Source organism: Nicotiana attenuata, chromosome 1, assembly GCF_001879085.1.
Source record: "Nicotiana attenuata strain UT chromosome 1, NIATTr2, whole genome shotgun sequence".
In the NCBI taxonomy this organism is placed as follows: Eukaryota; Viridiplantae; Streptophyta; class Magnoliopsida; order Solanales; family Solanaceae; genus Nicotiana; species Nicotiana attenuata.
Window position 1 is genome coordinate 100,560,340 of NC_031989.1, and position 19,032 is coordinate 100,579,371.

A 19,032-nucleotide genomic window follows, 5' to 3' on the forward strand; every position below is an offset into this window, starting at 1 on the left:
AACAATGTTTGAGAGTATTAAATATCAGATGTATACTCAATGATTACCAATAAATGTTATAACATGAACATGCAATAAATGTAGATAATGGCAATAAATGTAATAAGAAAGAATCTATCACTCAATTATTATATGATTTGGACGATTCTTCCACCTGACAGCAACGTGGAAAGATGAGAAGCAAAGATGGATAAGGAATCTTCGGATCTTGTGAACAAAGATTAAACAACATGTGCTTGAATAAGATAATTAGTGAACAAGACAAATTTTGTATATTCTCTTTAGTCAACCTTTTACAATGTACTCTTCTCAGAAGATCCCCTCTTTGTTTTCTATCTCTTATAAGGGATATTCTCAAGAAACCCTAAAAAGTACAAAATAAGGAATATCCAAAGGAATATTCCTTGTGTCCATTTCTAAACATATCCTACCATTATTTCTTTACTCCGGTTGCTCGTCCTCGGCGATAATCCTTCTGAGGACGACTCCCCGCTATTATGCCGTGGTCGACTCCGGCCTCGATCCTGTTTATTTTCTTTCATCAAGTCGCCAAATTTAGACCAATACAGTTTCAAGCGATTTTCTGAATATTGGGACTACTTACTGTTAAAACTTAAAAGTATTATTATACAGTAGTAATTTTTTGAATAATATCATCTTAACAGTATATCGTGTATTCGTAGTGCAAATATTATATCTGTAATATGCATTTTCAAGTTGATATATCAGGAGAACAACAACATTTTAGCAATGAAAAATAAGAAGAGAAACACAACACATTCATAGAATTAACATTTGAACAATGACTAGTGGTGCAGCTAGTTGGTGCATTACCCCTTTTGCCCCCTCCACTGCGCACAAAAAAAAACTAAAAAATAATATCAGTAAAAAGAAAGAAAAAACAAAAGGAAGTGAGAAAAATGAAAAGATTGCTTTCATTTTATTTATACTTTCACACAAACAAGCCACAAGAACTCAATCATAATATATTAAAATCTGCAACACTGTTAAAGCATGCACTAGTTTTATAATTTGTCATGCCAGAAGTTCTCTAACACAATTATACCAACCTTTCTCCAACTACAGATTTAGCTCTCCATTTATATTTGATGCAATAACATGTTTGAAACAATCTCATACTAAGATTTCATCAGAGAACAGCAATCTTAAGTCTCATACTCTTAGCTTCCACATTTAGCCAATATGTCACAGAACGGCAAGAACATTAATGGTGCATCCAAGTACTTTTTTCAGCCATCGACGCGCCTTCCTACTCCAGGAAAAGCCACCATTCTTGCCATGGGCAAAGCTTTCCCTGCACAACTTGTCCCTCAGGATTGCTTGGTTGAAGGCTACATTCGCGATACCAACTGTCAAGATTTGGCTATTAAGGAGAAGTTGGAGCGCCTTTGTAAGCAAAAATTACTTCCATTTATGTTTCATGCTTACAATCCTTTGCCTTTTTCATGAATTTAACTTGTATACATCGACAATATATAGATTTTTTTACACTATCAGCGTAGTTTAACATGTTGTAGTAGATAAAAAGTCTAATTTTCCACGTTACAAGTCCAACTTTTGTTGGACGATTACCTGTAGTTATTTTTTGATGATATGATAGTGTGAAAAACTCTTTTGGCTGTTAGTGTATATAAGTTAAACTTTTTTAAACATTTCTAGTAACTTTTCCATGTTTTTATTATTTGTATGTAGGCAAAACTACTACTGTGAAGACCAGATATACAGTGATGTCAAAAGAAATTTTGGACAAGTATCCAGAACTAGCAACTGAAGGCACACCAACAATCAAACAAAGACTAGAAATTGCAAATCCAGCAGTTGCGGAAATGGCAAAACAAGCAAGCCAAGCTTGCATTAAGGAATGGGGAAGATCAGCAGAGGAAATCACACACATTGTGTATGTTTCCTCAAGCGAAATACGTTTACCAGGAGGTGATCTTTACCTTGCAACTGAGCTTGGATTGAGGAATGACATTGGACGCGTAATGCTGTATTTTTTGGGCTGCTATGGTGGTGTCACAGGCCTTAGAGTTGCCAAAGATATAGCTGAAAATAATCCAGGGAGCAGAGTTCTATTGACAACTTCTGAAACCACAATTCTTGGTTTTAGGCCACCAAATAATGCTAGACCATATGATCTTGTTGGTGCTGCACTTTTCGGAGATGGAGCTGCTGCTGTTATAATTGGAACTGAACCAATTGTAGGAAAAGAATCTCCTTTCATGGAACTGAATTTTGCAACTCAGCAATTCTTGCCAGGGACAAATAATGTGATCGATGGACGACTTACTGAAGAAGGGATAAACTTCAAATTAGGAAGGGACCTGCCTGAGAAAATTCAAGACAACATCGAGGAATTTTGCAAGAAAATTATAGCTAAGGCTGATTTGGAGGAAGCTAAGTACAATGACTTGTTCTGGGCTGTTCATCCAGGCGGACCGGCTATACTTAACAGATTGGAGAGCACACTGAAGTTACAAAGTGAGAAACTGGATTGTAGCAGAAGGGCATTGATGGATTATGGGAATGTGAGTAGCAATACTATATTCTATGTGATGGAGTATATGAGGGAAGAGTTGAAGAATAAGAAAAATGGTGGTGAAGAATGGGGACTTGCTTTAGCATTTGGCCCTGGAATCACTTTTGAAGGCATTCTCCTTAGGAGTCTCTAAATGTCATGTTATGAGACTCTTTACCTTTGGTTTAAGATATTAGGTTGTTCATTTTCTTTGTACTGTCTTTAGGCAGAACAAAGATATTTCACTCCCCCCCCCCCTTCAAATATGAAGTTAAAATAAGAAAGACATGAGTTCACTACTCATGCAATTTTAGTTAAAGTTATTGGAACTATGGAAGAATGTCATATGACAAATGAAAGAACATTAATGGAGAAATGATTTAAATTTATCCACTAATGGTCTGAACATGCTTGTTTATGCATTCAGCATAATTTTACTAGCTCTCACATGTTACTCACCGGTTTCTATCCTAGGATACCATTTGACATTTAATATATGTGTTATATACTACTAGCCATCAACATATAAAAACAAAACCGAGTAATGGACATATACATCTTTTATTCTTTTGGAAGTGGTATTCAATAAGAAAAAAAAATAATTTGGCCAAAAAACAAAACTCAAAAATGTTTTTTTGGATCAAGATCCATTTTGAGGAATAGATTCATTTTGGAATTTTTAGCTCCTATAGCAAAGGTTAACACCTTATTTATTTTAAATAAATACCATTTAAAAAAATTATATTTTATCGATACCTTTTAATGTTTATAGCAAAATATCTAATTTTGGTTACCTCCTACCCCTAAGCCACTAAATACGCTATTCAGTTACACTATTTTCTTCACTAGAATCGATGAAAAAGAATTTCTCAAAGACGTTCCTGAATTCGTCATCCAACTCGCCATCTAACTCTGCCTTCTCTGGGATATATTCCACTTCAAATTGCTCCAAAGACTTTTGAAAATCGGACTTCTCCTTATAATTAGCACCGCCATTAGCAGCGTCACTATCTTCTCCATGAGACGATACTTTATTGTCTCTCTTCTGCTTCCGCTGCGCTCGGTTTCCTTTGATTTCCTAGAGCCGGCGTTAGTGTTAGAGTTTGAGATTTGGGGTTTCATATCGCCCATGGAATGGCCGACGGCGTTCCTGACCCCATTTGTAATTTTGATGCGTGGGAACAATGAGATTCAGGGTTTTTGCTCGACGGCGGATTCGCCGGAAATTAGGGTTTGTTCTTGAACAAAGACGACGGAGTTTGGGGCTGAGCAATTTGATTTTATGTTAATATTTCAATGTATTTTCAACGTATCACGTTGTATTTTCATGTATTTCATTGTATTCATCGTCTTTTTTTCGTTGTAATTCAATGTATCTCGCTGTATTCCATGTATTTCATTGTATTCACTGTTTTTTTCCCATTGTATTTCAATGTATCCCGCTGTATTATATGTATTTCATTGTATTCACTGTCTCGCTATATGCCATGAATGTATTCATATGTTGTTTTTAATTAATATAATTTATGTATTCAGATGTATTATATAATTTCTCTGAAGATTGCTATATTTTTGGGGTATTTTTCAGTTGAGAATCTTTTTTATAACTGGAAATACAAAATTTGTGTGTTATAATTGAGTCTGTTGAGTTATATTAGGAGTCTATTATGTTAATTGATTCACTTTCCGTTTAAAAACAGTGTAATCCCATGTTTCACGCCGTGAATACAGTCGAATACAATAATCTATCCAGCTGTAATCCCATGTTTCACGCCATGAATACAGTCGAATACACTCGAATACAACAACTCATTAGCTGGACTTCCCTGATTCACGCCTATTTTTGCTACTGTATTCATGAATACAGTAGCTTAAATACATCTAATACATCTTATAACAACAGAAAGCGTATCTACAATCCGTAATATAGCAAATGGTATCTATAGATAGCTAATTACCGCTAAAAGATTTATGAAAATTTCTCATTGATTTTCGAGACTAGTCCAAAAACAGCTGCTATGGGGCCCAGCCCAAATACGTAGGGCGGTGCCCAATCTCTATTCCGCTAATCCTAACCGTCAACGGTCATTTTTTTCACGACAACCGTCATTTTCTTTCACATTTAATTGGTAATCCTTCGCACGTAAGTTTCAGTACGACATCGTTCTTTTGATTTCTAGTCGTCTTCCTCTTCTCCATGAAGAGTCCGTTAACTTTGGCATTGCTTTGCAATTAAGCAATTCCATCATTCTCGAACCTCATCTTTATAATTTTTATTTTGTTGGCAAAAACAATTAATTTTTTTCCAAAATCTTAAAATTACCTAAGCATAATTCAATCTCTTTTGCAGATTAAAGGTACATGATTTTTGTTAATATACTCTGAATTTCAGTTTTTTAGGATTGTTTGATGTATTTCGAATTTCTAATCTGAATTTAAAAGTTTGTTGATTGAAGATGTGTTTTCATGTTTTTTACTTAAATTTTGTGGATAACTTTTATTTTATTTGTTTGCTTTATTAGCAGTGGGTTTATGATATGGACAGACGTGACAACACAACTCAGGAGTCGAGCGAGCCCTTTGTGGTAAGGTTCCTCTGCCTATGATTACTAATTTATGAAATTAAATAAAAACAATAGAAAATCCATCTTGAATGGTGGGAACCAGTTTCATTTATGCTGAAAACAAATTGGGAAATTTAAATCTCCAAGGATGTACATTTTGAATTACTCGTCTAGTTTGATCGAAGCAAACTTTAGTGCTAGGAAGATCTTTATGAATTTTCCATGATTTTGCTTACATAAAACAGTGCTATAATTTTGCCTCTGGGTAGGGATAGAAGCTTTAGATATTTTCAATGTCATTCGATTCGCCACGAATTATTTACTAGAGTTGTGAAGTCTAGAGACAAAATCTATACCATTCGAATTGTTCCATCCATAAAGGCATAGAATATGCGTTGATCAGTTTCCCTAAGCATCCAGCACGTATTTCACAATATCTGAAACTTCTCCCATTTCATTTTTAGTCTAGCATCCCAGGCTTGTCCCATATGATAAGTCTTTTTTCAAAATTTGGCTTGTTTTGTTTTCAAACGAGAGAGTTTTTCCCACTGAAAACTAATAGTTTAAGAAGACTTATCCATGAATACTAATAGTTGTTATAGCTTTCTTTGTACATTCAAGTAGTTTCTGCTTTTAACATTATATTTAGGTCACTGTAATTCAGATTGCTTTTCAGTTGAAATTTAGAGTTTGTTTTTTTTGTGTGGCAGTGAATTGTAATGTGTTGATTTGACATCTTTCAACTTCAAATAACATATTACTTGTGGCATTCCTTTCCTCTTCTCTCTATTAGTTGAAGAGTGCATTAGTTGGGGTCGGCTGCATTGTCAACTAATGTGATCGTTTGGTTACTAGCCCATCCGCTTGAAAGTCCTCTATATTTGTAGTACCAGGATCATTGGAGCTGTCACCTACAAGGACTGGTTCATGGACAGAGTTACTAAATTTTCGTGATTCTTCTTCGAGTTATCTTAAGTCCGAGTTTTTTCATTTTTTGACATGGTGACATGTTAAACTATCTGCATTAAGCATGGACAGGATTCCCCGTTGATCTTATCAAATTATTGAATCATAATTTAGTGGATTGTCCACTTTATAAATCTTTACGTTCTTCCTTTAGTAGTGGCTATATAAGACAATTAAGTGGGAAGGCTAGTTCTCAGGCAGCCATAGCCCACAGAACCAAGCATCTGAGACTCGGAGCACTTCTCTTTGTTCGGTAGCACTTAGCTAGACCCTCACTCTTGACCTCCTTCTGTTTTCACAAATCTGGCTTAAAATCACATGCAGTGCTGGAATTTGACAGAGCAGCTGAGCACTGTGAAAATAGTTAGGTACGAATTTGAGGCTTCAATTGATGGAAACTTAAGACTGAGGTGGGAGAAAGTAGAAAGTGGGAAGTATTTTGTCGAATGAAATGTCTCATTCTTGAACTTTTGATTTAGATCTGTTACGTGGAAAAACCTTTGCCTTGTGAAAGGACATTCCTGTCGTTTCTGCCTCAATATTAATATAAGCTTGTGTTAACTTGCTTCTATCGGGAAAGCATTAGAAGATTGTTGGCGGTGAGGAATGGCTTTCAGGCATTGCGTTTTGTATTTCATGCTTGATGAGAGATGGTAACCGGGAGTTAGAGGAAACTGAATGACACTTCCTAGGTTAGTGTAAGGGCTGAATGGAATTGAAGTAAAGTACATGGAAGTCGTGAGTTAAGGCTGAACCAAATGTACCTGTTGGGAAAATTATAGTGACTGAAGTACTTGGAATTAAGTGCCTAGAAAAGAAGTTGTGAATATGTGAACTGAAGGTGAAGGATCCAATATATTAAGTAAATATATTGTGTAGTTACTTATCCAAAAAAGAGGAGATTACATTGTGTTTATCCTAAATGGTTGTTAACCTACTGACATCTTGTTGTTGCACTCATACTCTCTATTTTTCGCCCTGGTTTGGATTAGCCTCCACTCTCCAGTAATTTATGCAGATCCACTAGCTGACTGCTTAGGGGTTGCGGGCTGTGACGAAAATCGTTCCTGATACTAGGTATGTGAATTGCAATCTTCAACTATCATCATGCAGTGTGACTGATGGCCAGTCCTGTATATCCAAACCTTTGTGTTGACATGAAATTACGTCAGACAATATTTATAACCAGAAAGAAAAAAACAGTGGTGCAGGACTGAGTGGTTAAGAATACCTATATTGCCCACATCTCCTCTCCAGTACCGAATCCACATATCTACTCACATCAAGACTCAGGTGGTTCCAGGCGGCCTATATAGTGTAAAAGGTCGGCCCATTATCATCCATAACTGCATTTGGCATTTCTGCTTTTTCCGTCATGTTGCTCCAGGAAGTTCATGTCTCTGTTTACATGGAAAGGTCACTACCATTTTGTGCAGATTTGGTCTCTGGTCAGATATCAACTTTTTGTCCAAGAACTAAGGGCTAAAATTATCAACTTCTATCAGATATCCCTTGTTTTTCATCTTTTAAAGTGTACATGTCTATTGATAATCCTCTACCTACTGTTCTGAATCATTTGGTCCCTAACCTCTGAAAACATTTCTTCTCTTTTATCATTTGCCTAATGTTGTCTCCTTTTTCGGCTAGGCGAATGACAGTTCTTTGAGAAGCAATAGGGGTATCCCTCAGCTACTTACTTCTGTCCCGGCTCTCAATGATGCTGCTTCCTATCTTGCTGACACGACATCATTATTTACTCGCTGTTTCATGGATTTTTCTGGTGAGCTTCATGAACTTTTTCATGTGTTCCTTCTCTTCCCCCTTAGTAAATTTTTTATTCCCCCAGTTTGTTGGTTAATGATGATTGGCTGAGATTGGTCCCTACGTGATTTTTGATGCATTAAGATTTTATATGCTCCATGAATAGTCGAATTTCTACCTTTTAAAGTCTTCTATTTTATTGTTTTAGAGTATTAAAAATATTTCCTTCAGAATTTCTTGCCAATTGTACCCAAGTAATATCTTCCAGGTTAGACTTCCGATGATAAATTATGTGGCAAAAGCTAATGGAAGATGTTGATTTCCTTAATGTAAGATGTCTATTGTCTACCATGATCAAAAAGCTAGTTATAATCCTTTAGGTGAGGGATACAATAACTATCCTATTCTTTTGTTTGGATACTTGGATTATATTTGTTTTAAATTGAAGCCATGTATCTTAGTGCCACTGAATTTTAGGTTTTGAGGCTCTGGAAATTGGGAATTGAGATTTTAAACGTTTCTTTCTGTTTTTTCTTTTCCCCTTCTCTTTGAGATGCAATTTGGTCATAGATGTCAATGACATGATATTTAACTCCTGAATTCTGGCGCCAGCAAATTTCTTTTCTCCTAGAATGATATGAACTCTGGTTATGGATTTGCAATTTAGTGCTTGTATGATGTGTTTTCTACTTCCAGCTGTAGCAGAACCTGCCTCCAGAGGCTTAGGAGGCCAAGAGATGGTTACATTTGGTTCTGCAGAAAGTAGAGGATCCCCCCCCACCTTCAGTGGCGTTTCTTCAAGTGGAAGTCATTTAGCTGTTTGTAACTCATCTCAACCATCTGTTGATGCTCCGCTTCTCCATGAAGGATTAAGTAGAACCTTATCTAGAGAATCTTCTCAAAGTGGTAGTGCAACAAGGAACTCAGAGGATCTATCTGACAGTTCCTGTGCACAGGTTCAATCAACGCAGGCCAGCCCAAATGGCATTTCTATTTTCCAAGGGTATGATTATCTGAATGGATACAAGTTTGGCATGTTAAATGCCAGATCATATGCCTGTTAGACATAATCATGTATGTATAATCATCTGCACATGCATAACTGAAACTACATAGAAATTGCTGGTTTTTCGTAAAACTCACTCTATTTCTTTTTCTACTGATTTTGTAAAAACAATTGATGTTTGTGGTACTACCGGTTGGGTATAACTCGTGCTTTTATTAAAGTACCTTTCCTCATGGCTTTTGCATTTTATTTTTAGCCTTATAGAGAAGGTGAGAAGGACAGTTCGTGGGTCAGCTGATGATATTGGATGGCTACAACGTGCTTCACATATGCCTCCTGTCGAAGATCAAACTGATAGATTTGTGGAAATCCTTGATGATATTAGGTACAAACACCATATGTACAAATTGACTGCGACTGTCTGCTCGAATACAATTTGACCTTGTTTGGATCTTTTTTGTCAGGCATGGACTACATAAATTACCAAATTCAATGGTTTACTTGTTAGTACCAGGTAAAAGCACCCTTCCTCCTATCAGTAGCAATAGTAAACAACCAAAATGGTTAATATTTGAAACTAGATCAGCCTCATAGAATTTATGGAAAGCACTTTAGTTGTGCCAAAAGTCTCTCTCATCAGTACAATTATGTATATTATTTTCCCTCATTTCCCTGCACGTGTCTTTGACCACTGTTGGACAAACTAGATCAGCCTCATAGAATTTATGGAAAGCACATTAGTTGTGTCAAAAGTCTCTCCCATCAGTACAATTAAGTGGATTATTTTCCCTCAATTCCCTGCACGTGTCTTTGACCACTGTTGGACCATGCTATATTCGTGATCTTTTTAATTATTAGTTATTAGGGGATGCTGTAAAAATGATCTTATCATTCAAGAAGTCTTGAATTTATTTGCAAGCTAATCATCTTTAGTAGCATATTTCCTGATAATTGCTAGTCGTCTCTTCTCTGTGCAGGTCTCTTTAGCAATCATGGACCACTTTACTTTGTTAATACAAAAACAAGCTTTTCAAAAATGGGACTCACTTGTCATATAGCCAAAATTCATAGTGAGGTATCTCTCTTGTTTGTAAACCATGTGTGCAGTTTATTGTTTTATCTCATACCATCGAACATGAAATATGCAGGCCTCTGTGGAAAAGAATGCTAGAGAAATAAAAGATTACATTGAAGAAGTTTATTGGGGCTCCAATAAACGTGTCTTGCTTCTTGGACACAGTAAAGGGGGAGTAGATGCAGCAGCTGCTCTGTCCATGTATTGGTCTGATTTGAAAGATAAGGTTGCAGGGCTGGTTTTAGCGCAGAGTCCCTATGGTGGAAGTCCAATTGCTTCAGACATTCTGCGAGAAGGACAGCTTGGTGATTATGTAAACATCCGCAAGATTATGGAGATTCTCATCTGTAAAGTAATCAAGGTATATCCACCAGTAATTGCTTATTTGTTATTGATGTGCATTGTTTTTCTAGTGTGGGATGGGATTGTCTTGTTTTCTGTTCCAATGGAGTACAAGCAATTGAAATTTCTGTCATGCTTAAAATCATCAATAGCTCTGGGGAAATTCGCTGTTTCACGTTGTGGGTCAACTGTACAAATAAGAGATAAGAGTAATACAAGATCCCATGATACGTATTTCTGACAAGGATTGCGTATGGCTTTGTTCCAGGCGATAAAGGTAAAGATTGTGGTCAAGAAAAGTTCAAACTTGGAGTTGAAAAGTTTCCCTTTAGTAGAGGTATTAGTGGGTGCGTAGTTATTTATTAAAGACATCTACTGAAGTTAGGTCATCAAACTAGGAAAGGCGATAAATCACTAAGGAGTCGTTTGGTAGGATGTATTAGATAAAATAATGCATGCATTAGCTTTGGGTATTAATAATATCTTGTTTGGTACATTTTTTGAACATATGCATTAGTTATACACCCTATTTGGTATTATCCTATGCATAACTAATACATAGGAAATCATGGTATTAACAATACAATGGGTTTTGATGCATGCATTAACTTAGGGGTCTTTTGGTTGGAAAAAAGTTATCCCGGGATTAGTTATTCCATCTTTCCATGGGGATAAAAAATACTACAATCCCGAGATAACTAATCTTTGGATTAATTATATCGCAGTTTTCTACCAACAAAATATGGGATAAACTCTTCTTAAATTGGTCCCGGGATTAATTATTCCTTATCCCTCATACCAGAGGAGCCCTTAGAGACAAAATTGCCCTTCAAAATTTATGCTTGATTAAAATATGATATTATATTAATGCAAGTTTGATGTAAAGTTAGACACTGAAATTGCTCCCGCTATTTATATCTACACTCCGCCAATTTTTTCATTATAAATTTATAAATTTGTACTCTACATTGGACTGGTTATAAGGGTATTTTTGTAAACAAACAATTCTTTTAGAATTGTGCAATGCTTTAAATCGTCAAACCAAACAATGGATTAGAAATATGTCAGCATAACTAATGTCATCATAACTAATACTAGCATTACTAATACACCATATGCTACATTATTCTTATGCACCCTACCAAACGACCCCTAAGTCACTTATGGTGTCCTAGAGACTCGTCCATAGCCTTGCAGTTTTTCTTTACCCTTCCTGTTATTAGGAGTGGATTAGAGAGAGAGAAGGTATGGAAAAATCTGTTTTCATAGACGAGGAGTTGGAAGGCATTTCAATATATTCATTATCTTAGTTCCTTTCAGGAAAGTGCTGTTTAAACCTGTACTGGGAGAGAAATTATGTAGAGTACTGTTAGGGTATTTTGGTGAGAATGTATTAGTGTACTCTTGTTTTCTTTTCCTTTCTGAAAAGATAATACCAGCCAGAGCAAGGTTCTTGTGTGGACTTTACCTTACTAATCCTGGCGAGGGAGGTGTAAAAGAGGAGATATATTTGAAGTATTATTTTACAGTTTCAAATTGTATCAACCAGGGGCAGCCCAACCAATTTTGTGGCCTAAAGCCAAACTTTACGAGGGGCCTTAACTTTTTAATTTTTTTATTATTATTTATTTGAAATCTTTTTTTTTTAGCTTTTTTTAGATACAAAGTTATAAATAATTCTTACAAACAATAACTCCTAATAAGTATTTCTTAATTGACAATATAACTAATCCATTTAACCTTTCTTGTGACATTGTTGTTCTTAAGTAGGATTTTATCAATTTTAATTTTGGAAACTTATTTCCGCTGAAGTAACGGTAACATGAGTTATTAACATTATTCCATAAGCAATTTAGGCATTTTGTGTAACAGCCTAGCCTGCTAGTGATACTGTCCGCTCTGGGCCTAGGCCCTCATAGGTTTAAAATGCGTCACTAGGGTCTAAGACTTGTTAACTTATATACCCAGCATCCCTCTTGTGTTTTACCGATGTGGGACTTTGTCTAAAGTCTGGGGTGTTACATACACCCCCTCTTATGGACTCAGCGTCGGGATTCGCCTAGACTCAGCACTGAAGTTTGTCCCGCCTAACCGGGATTTGTCTAAACTCAGTTGAACTCTGACCCACCATCGGCATGGCTGACACAAGAGTGCCTCTGATACCATCTGTAACAGCCCAACCCACTAGTGATATTGTCCGCTTTGAGCTTAGGCCCTCACGGGTTTAAAACGCGTCACTAGGGTCTAAGGCTTGTTAACTTATATACCCAGCATCAGAAAATGGGTCGTGACAAACTTGGTATCAGAGTCACTCTAGTGTCAGCCATGCCGATGGTGGGTCAGAGTTTAACTGAGTTTAGGCAAATCCCGGTTAGGCGGGGCAAACCTCAGTGCTGAGTCTAGCCGAATCCCATACGGACAATATCATTAAGGAATTCGGGTTCGAACAGTAATTACTTTTATGTAACACCCCAGACTTTAGACAAAATCATACATCGGTAAAGCACAAGAGGGATGCCGGGTATATAAGTTAACAAGCCTTAGACCCTAGTGACGCGTTTTAAACCCGTGAGGGCCTAGGCCCAGAGCGGACAATATCACTAGCGGGCTTGGCTGTTATAGATGGTATCAGAGCCACTCTTGTGTCAGCCATGCCGATGGTGGGTCAGAGTTCAGCTGAGTTTAAGCAAATCCCGGTTAGGCGGGGAAAACCTCAGTGCTGAGTCTAGGCGAATCCCATGCGGTGGGGCAAACCTCAGCGAGGACACTGAGTCCATAAGAGGGGGTGTATGTAACACCCTAGACTTTAGACAGAGTCTCACATCGGCAAAACACAAAAGAGATGCGGAGTATATAAGTTAACAAGCGTTTGACCCTAGTGACGCGTTTTAAACCCGTGAGGGCCTAGGCCCAGAGCGGACAATATCACTAGCGGGCTGGCTGTTATATTTGGAAAAGAATTAAATCTTTTTATTTGATTAAGTGTATCAATTAAACTATTATCTTCTAATTGTACTATTTTCCTTAATACTTTTAATTCAGAAAATAAATGTAAATCATCAATATTAAATTGATTATTATGCTTTAAGGAACATCCAAAATTAAGGCAGTATTTTTTCAAATTTCCAACATCTAGCGATCTTAGTCTTTACAACTAAATAGAAAACCAAAAATATTTTCATATGCTTCGAATTGTTTAAATCTATTTTGAAGTGAAAAAATAGCCTTGTCTATTATATATAAAAGCAATCAACTCTAAAGGACTCTTCGAAAGATTTTCAGATTTCATTATCAACATTGCACATTAAATTGTTACTTCCTATATATCACACGTTTCTTGCGAAATTCGGATTCGATATTCATTTCAAGTGCAATTTCCTTGGTAGAAATCGTTGCAGTTGCAAATCCTTCATCTCTATATTTGTTAAAGAAAGAAATCAAACCTTTTCACTTTACAGAACTCTTTTTTAAACTTATACATAGTCTATTAGGTGTAACAAAAAATAGGGCCCCCACAAATATGGGGCTTAAAGCGGTTGCTTTACTTGCTTTATGGAAGGGCCGCCCCTGGAACCTACCTGAATTTGTAAAACTAAAGAACTCTCATCAAGATTTGTTCATATTCTGGGATCTCTCACTTATTATATATGATGGATTAGTAGCTTCATGCATATTGTTGGTTCCTAATCAAAGGGCACATTGTTTCAAGACACTGTGGCCTAGTTGTTATAGATGGTTTCTGCTTGAATATGGTTATGTTACGACTATGAATAGTGATTTTTTATCCGTATATATTGCTCCAAGCATTGACTCAAAACTGATCTAATGCTACTTGTAAATTTCTTGGAGGTTAAGCTTGAAACGGCTAGTATTTTGATCATCTATAAACTGAAAAACATGCCTTCTCTCTTTTTTGGATTTATGACTTAATTATGCCAATTAGAGTATGACCACCTCCAATAAGTTGGGAAAAGCACATTGTGTGGTCCAACACGCTTAGATTGAGTGACTGGATGTAATGGTTGTGGAAATGATAGACTCTCATCCCTGTTTTTAGAGAACAATTTGTACATGAGCCAGGAGATGCCCTATGGAAGTTTCAGAAATTGAATATCATGATTAATATCATGCTAAAGATATTAAGATTCCGATTAATGGTCTGAATCTGGAACTTATAAGATTATAATGGTCCAGTGCTACTCTGTTCGCCTTAATATATTGGGTTGGATGCTCAGATCCATTCACATTGTGTCCGAACAAGCTTGGCAAGCTCATTTTTTCGATTCTTCTCTCTATCTATTATAGTTCTTTAGGCTTCTTTTCTATATTCAGCACATCTGAGTCTCTTAAGTTACTCTCGGTTAACTTTTATCCCGTTGAGATTACTCTTTGTATCTGCTATACAGGTCTAGTGGGTCAGTTGTCTCTCTCTACTCCAGGTCTCTTTGTTAGCCTTTCAAGCAACTCTTACTTCCACCAAGAAAATTCTTTCTTCATAAAAAGATCTTTCAAGTCCCCGTGTGAACTTTAGAACAAGGTCACACGTATGTGAGTGTGTTAGATAATATATCACATGTCCCTCATCAGGTGTAGTAGAATCCTAAACGGGTTTACAATAGTACTATGCTACTCCACCATTGCCTTTTCTAGACTGGATGATCAGATTCTGTCACATCAAAATTTACATTTCGAGCAAATGGGTGTAGTTCGAGTTGTCCTGAAACATGCCTATCCCTTGTCTTGGATGTTCTTTGCATGTTGTTTGCTTTTCTGCTACTCATACACAACAAAGCGAAATAAACTCCGATAGATGCCATATTCCATTTGTCCGATGCGTGTTATGAGGAATTGTTTTCTTTCAGAGCTTTCTGTTTACTCTTAGGGTATTCTAATATCCGCAACCGTTTTGAAGGGTGACATGCAAGCTTTGGGAGATTTGACTTATGAGAGGAGGAAGGAGTTCTTGAGCAAATACCACTTGCCAAAGGAGCTTCCTGTTGTTTCCTTCCAAACGGAGGCCAGCATTTCTCCAGCAGTCTTGGCCACATTATCCCGTGTGGCGCACGCAGAAATGCCAACTTTTTCTACTGCCCAGCCTGCTACGTTTCCGGTGGTGATGCCTCTTGGTGCTGTGATGGCGGCATGTGCCCAGCTTCTTCAGATCAGGTATGGTGAGAAGAGTGACGGGCTTGTCACTTGTCGTGACGCAGAAGTCCCTGGGTCTGTGGTCGTTAGGCCAAAACGGAAATTAGACCACGCTTGGATGGTATATTCATCATTAAACGATGACCCGATGGAGGCTGATGCATCTCAAGTTTGTGAAGCTCTTCTAACTTTACTAGTAGAAGTAGGACAGAGGAAAAGGCATGAAATATCTAATAAAGATGAATGAAGCGTATACAAGAACGTTCTCCTCATCTGAAGATTGATGCTTAATCTGTCATCACAATGGTATTATGTCCCAATTTCAGTTTAGACGTTCAGTGAATAGAATATAGAAAATTATCCAATGCGCACCCCTACCCCCCTTTTTAAATCGGAAAAAAGGGAAGAAATGTGGTTGGAAAAAGAAGTGTCTGAATAAGAAAATTTCTGCAATATATGATGTGTATACGCCTCCCCTGGAATGATCTGTGCGGCTGTTAGGCATATTAGACAAAAGAATGGTCTTTACGGATTGGTCCTTGTGTGTCACCACCTCCCACCTACCTAGGTTTGAATTCCTTCTGGAGATAAGCAACCATCTTCCCTTTAAGATATGGATTAGGGAGGTGAAATTGAAGTGGGAGTCCTACAAGGGAGTTGCGGGCTAGGCCTCGAAGGTTCTAAGGCAGCAAGTTAGTTTTCAATCTTTTGTTGTGTAACTATGTGCAGGGAGTTTGTATTCCGATGTGCATATTTGCTTCTATCTCTAGTAAGTTCTCATGTTTCTTCGTTTTAGCCGTTTCCTCTTGTTTCTGTATCATATATTCAATATCTTGAATTTTCTTTTCAGCTATAAACTTTTCAGTATCAAATTTGGGAGCAAGAGTATAGCAATTTCAGATTTTCTATCCATTAGAAACCTGTACTCCTTTCTAAATAGTTCTCCAAGCAAAACCAGTCTTGAATATCTCAAAATCCAAAGCAGGAAGAGCTTTATAAAAAAGGTGATCGGATTGTTCACTAGGTTTTTTTGAGTATTAATGTTCAAGCTTTAGACATGAGATACACACCTAAAAAGAAAGATCCGTACCCAAACCTAGATTACTGGAACTCTTGATTCATGCCAACCAAGGAACTTCTAAAAAGAAAAATTATAAATCAAAGACTAACACAATAGCTAAAAACCTACTTTTAAAAGTTGGACTTCCATAACTCAAATTTTGGTCTATGGTTAACTCGTAGTCTTGTTATATTGAAACTCAAACATCAGAATCAGAACAAATGTCATGCCCGAAACTTGGGCCTGGACGTAATACGACACCTGGTGCCTGATTACATGCGACTGAGTGAATCAACTAGCTGACTGAATCAACATGTGGTATCATAATATATTGAATGCGGAAGATTAGTTAATACATGTTGATATACTGAAAGTCGAATGATATAAATCCAGTGTGGAAACACTAGTATTATTCTGAGACATATTTGTAGCAAATATTACTTAATATGAGAAGCTTGCGACACTATCTAATTGTTACCCTAGTGTGTAGTCTGTGAAGCCTCTGATGAAGTACTGAAAACACTGACTGCTGTAAGTACTAAAAGATTGTGAAGTAATGATAATGCCCGAAAGAACTAGGGCTCACCAAGTAGCTGGTACGACAATCCTAGCGCTCTGAATCATCAACCTGTAGATCATTACCTGCATTGTAAGATGCAGGCCCCGGGCGAAAGGGACGTTAGTACATTTGAATTGCACTGGTATGTAAAGCAATTGAAAGAAAGAACTGTAAATGCTGAATTGAAACTGAACTGATAACTGACAAATAATAACTTATAACTGAAATGATAACCGATAACTGAAATGATAACTGATAAGTGAACTGAACAAAGGAAGTAAGGATATGAATACAAAGGAAGTAATGCTATAAGCAGTTGGGCGCGCACATGAGCACGTAGACTGTGCATTGTCCAGTAGAATGCGTATAACATTTTGCACAACGGTCCATTCGGGATCCTCAATATATCATTGGAAATGTATTTCAAAGGGCTACAACTTTTATGTTTTATGGTTTCCAATATTCTCAACGGGTTTTCATGAAATTCTGCTAGAAGATAGACCTTCCATAAACTTAATCGATTCTATCGAATCTTATGAACCTCACTCTCCGTCTTGATTCCAAAACAAATATTTCCACTCATACTCATCCCGATGGGACTTTATATGCCTAAGGTGTCACATTAATACTTATTTAACACGTACACACCTAGTCTGAATTTACGAAGTGTTACATTATCTCCCTCTTGGGATCATTCGTCCTTAAATGGATGTCTTGGCTGTAACTACAACTAACTCTGGACCATAAACGGGTCTGGTGGAAACATGTGAACATTGAACTTTCACGACCACTTGCATACTAAACTGAATGAATACATGATTATAACACTGATGAGATAATTAACTGAATGACTACTGCATTGACTGAATATTGAGCTGACTAAATAGTAAAAGACATGGAGATTATAATATAAGGTCTAAATGAAAAGGTTAGTTACCTTCAACATTTCTCCGAAATACACGCCAGCTATCATAGCATATCACAAGCCTCATAGGGCATCATAATGCGCATAACATGAAACATATACGTGAATATTAGTCTGCCATGGATACATGAATACTAAACTAACATGGATATATGAATACTGAACTGACACGAATATTTGAGTACTGAACTAATATCAATATCTGAGACTAAGCTGGCATGAATATCTGAGTACTACACTGACATGAGTATTTGAGTACTGAACTGACCTAAATATTATAACATGAGATCTGAATACTGGAAACATATGTCGTGACACGAGATCTAAATAGTAGAAACTTGAATGTTATAACATAACCCGTAATTACCCTTCTAGCTTTGCCCCTGCCAATGACTACCAAATATTGAATAGTTAAAAGAACACTTAACTGCAGTTTTGATAAAGGGATTCACAATCATAACAACTTCTCATTATCCACGTGATTCAATTAGTTTAAATTGCTATCAATTAGAGTCCTAGTTATAGTGACATTCTAACTTTTGTATAAATATATGTTGTACTTATCTACTTAGATTTGGATTCACAAATCCACTGTACAAATGTATGCAATAAAGGCAATGGAGAGGTATCACTTTTAGCAACTATTTGTGTTCTTTTATGGTATCAAGAGCATCAAAGACTCCAACGAGTACCTGATTCTGGGAGAACCTTTTTTTCTTTCTTTTCTTGTCAAACCAAACCAGCAACAATGCCCTCTTCAGATGCTATTGTTGTTGCTGCTACTAGTGGCAGTGCCCCTCAACCAAATCAACTAATCACCATTAATCTTGCATCCCAACTACCTCTCAAACTTACCGGCAGTCACAATTTCTTGACATGGAAAGCTCAACTCTCCACTCTCCTCATTGGATATGATCTCATGGGTTATGTAGATGGCACAAAACTGTGTCCTCCACAGTTCCTTACTTCAACAGATGGTGCAAGAAAGACCTACCCAGCCTACAAAATCTGGACAAGGCAAGATAGCCTTCTTTGAAACGCAATCATGGCCTTAGTGGATTGCACAATCGTACCAATGATAGCCAATGTC

General features: G+C 36.9%; 2 protein-coding genes across 2 annotated transcripts; both read left to right on the forward strand.

Annotated features, from left to right (window-relative positions):
- On the forward strand, positions 1,204-2,901 carry LOC109241887 (type III polyketide synthase A). The gene is made up of 2 exons (XM_019408712.1): positions 1,204-1,411; positions 1,714-2,901. The coding sequence occupies exons 1-2, from the start codon at positions 1,204-1,206 to the stop codon at positions 2,691-2,693; spliced, it is 1,188 nt and encodes a 395-aa protein (XP_019264257.1). The 3' UTR covers positions 2,694-2,901.
- LOC109231167 lies at positions 4,634-16,270 on the forward strand. The gene is made up of 9 exons (XM_019396745.1): positions 4,634-4,682; positions 5,065-5,124; positions 7,717-7,849; positions 8,527-8,833; positions 9,093-9,221; positions 9,301-9,350; positions 9,814-9,911; positions 9,985-10,272; positions 15,166-16,270. Exons 2-9 carry the CDS (start codon positions 5,077-5,079, stop codon positions 15,643-15,645), a joined length of 1,533 nt encoding a protein of 510 aa, XP_019252290.1. The 5' UTR covers positions 4,634-4,682; positions 5,065-5,076; the 3' UTR covers positions 15,646-16,270.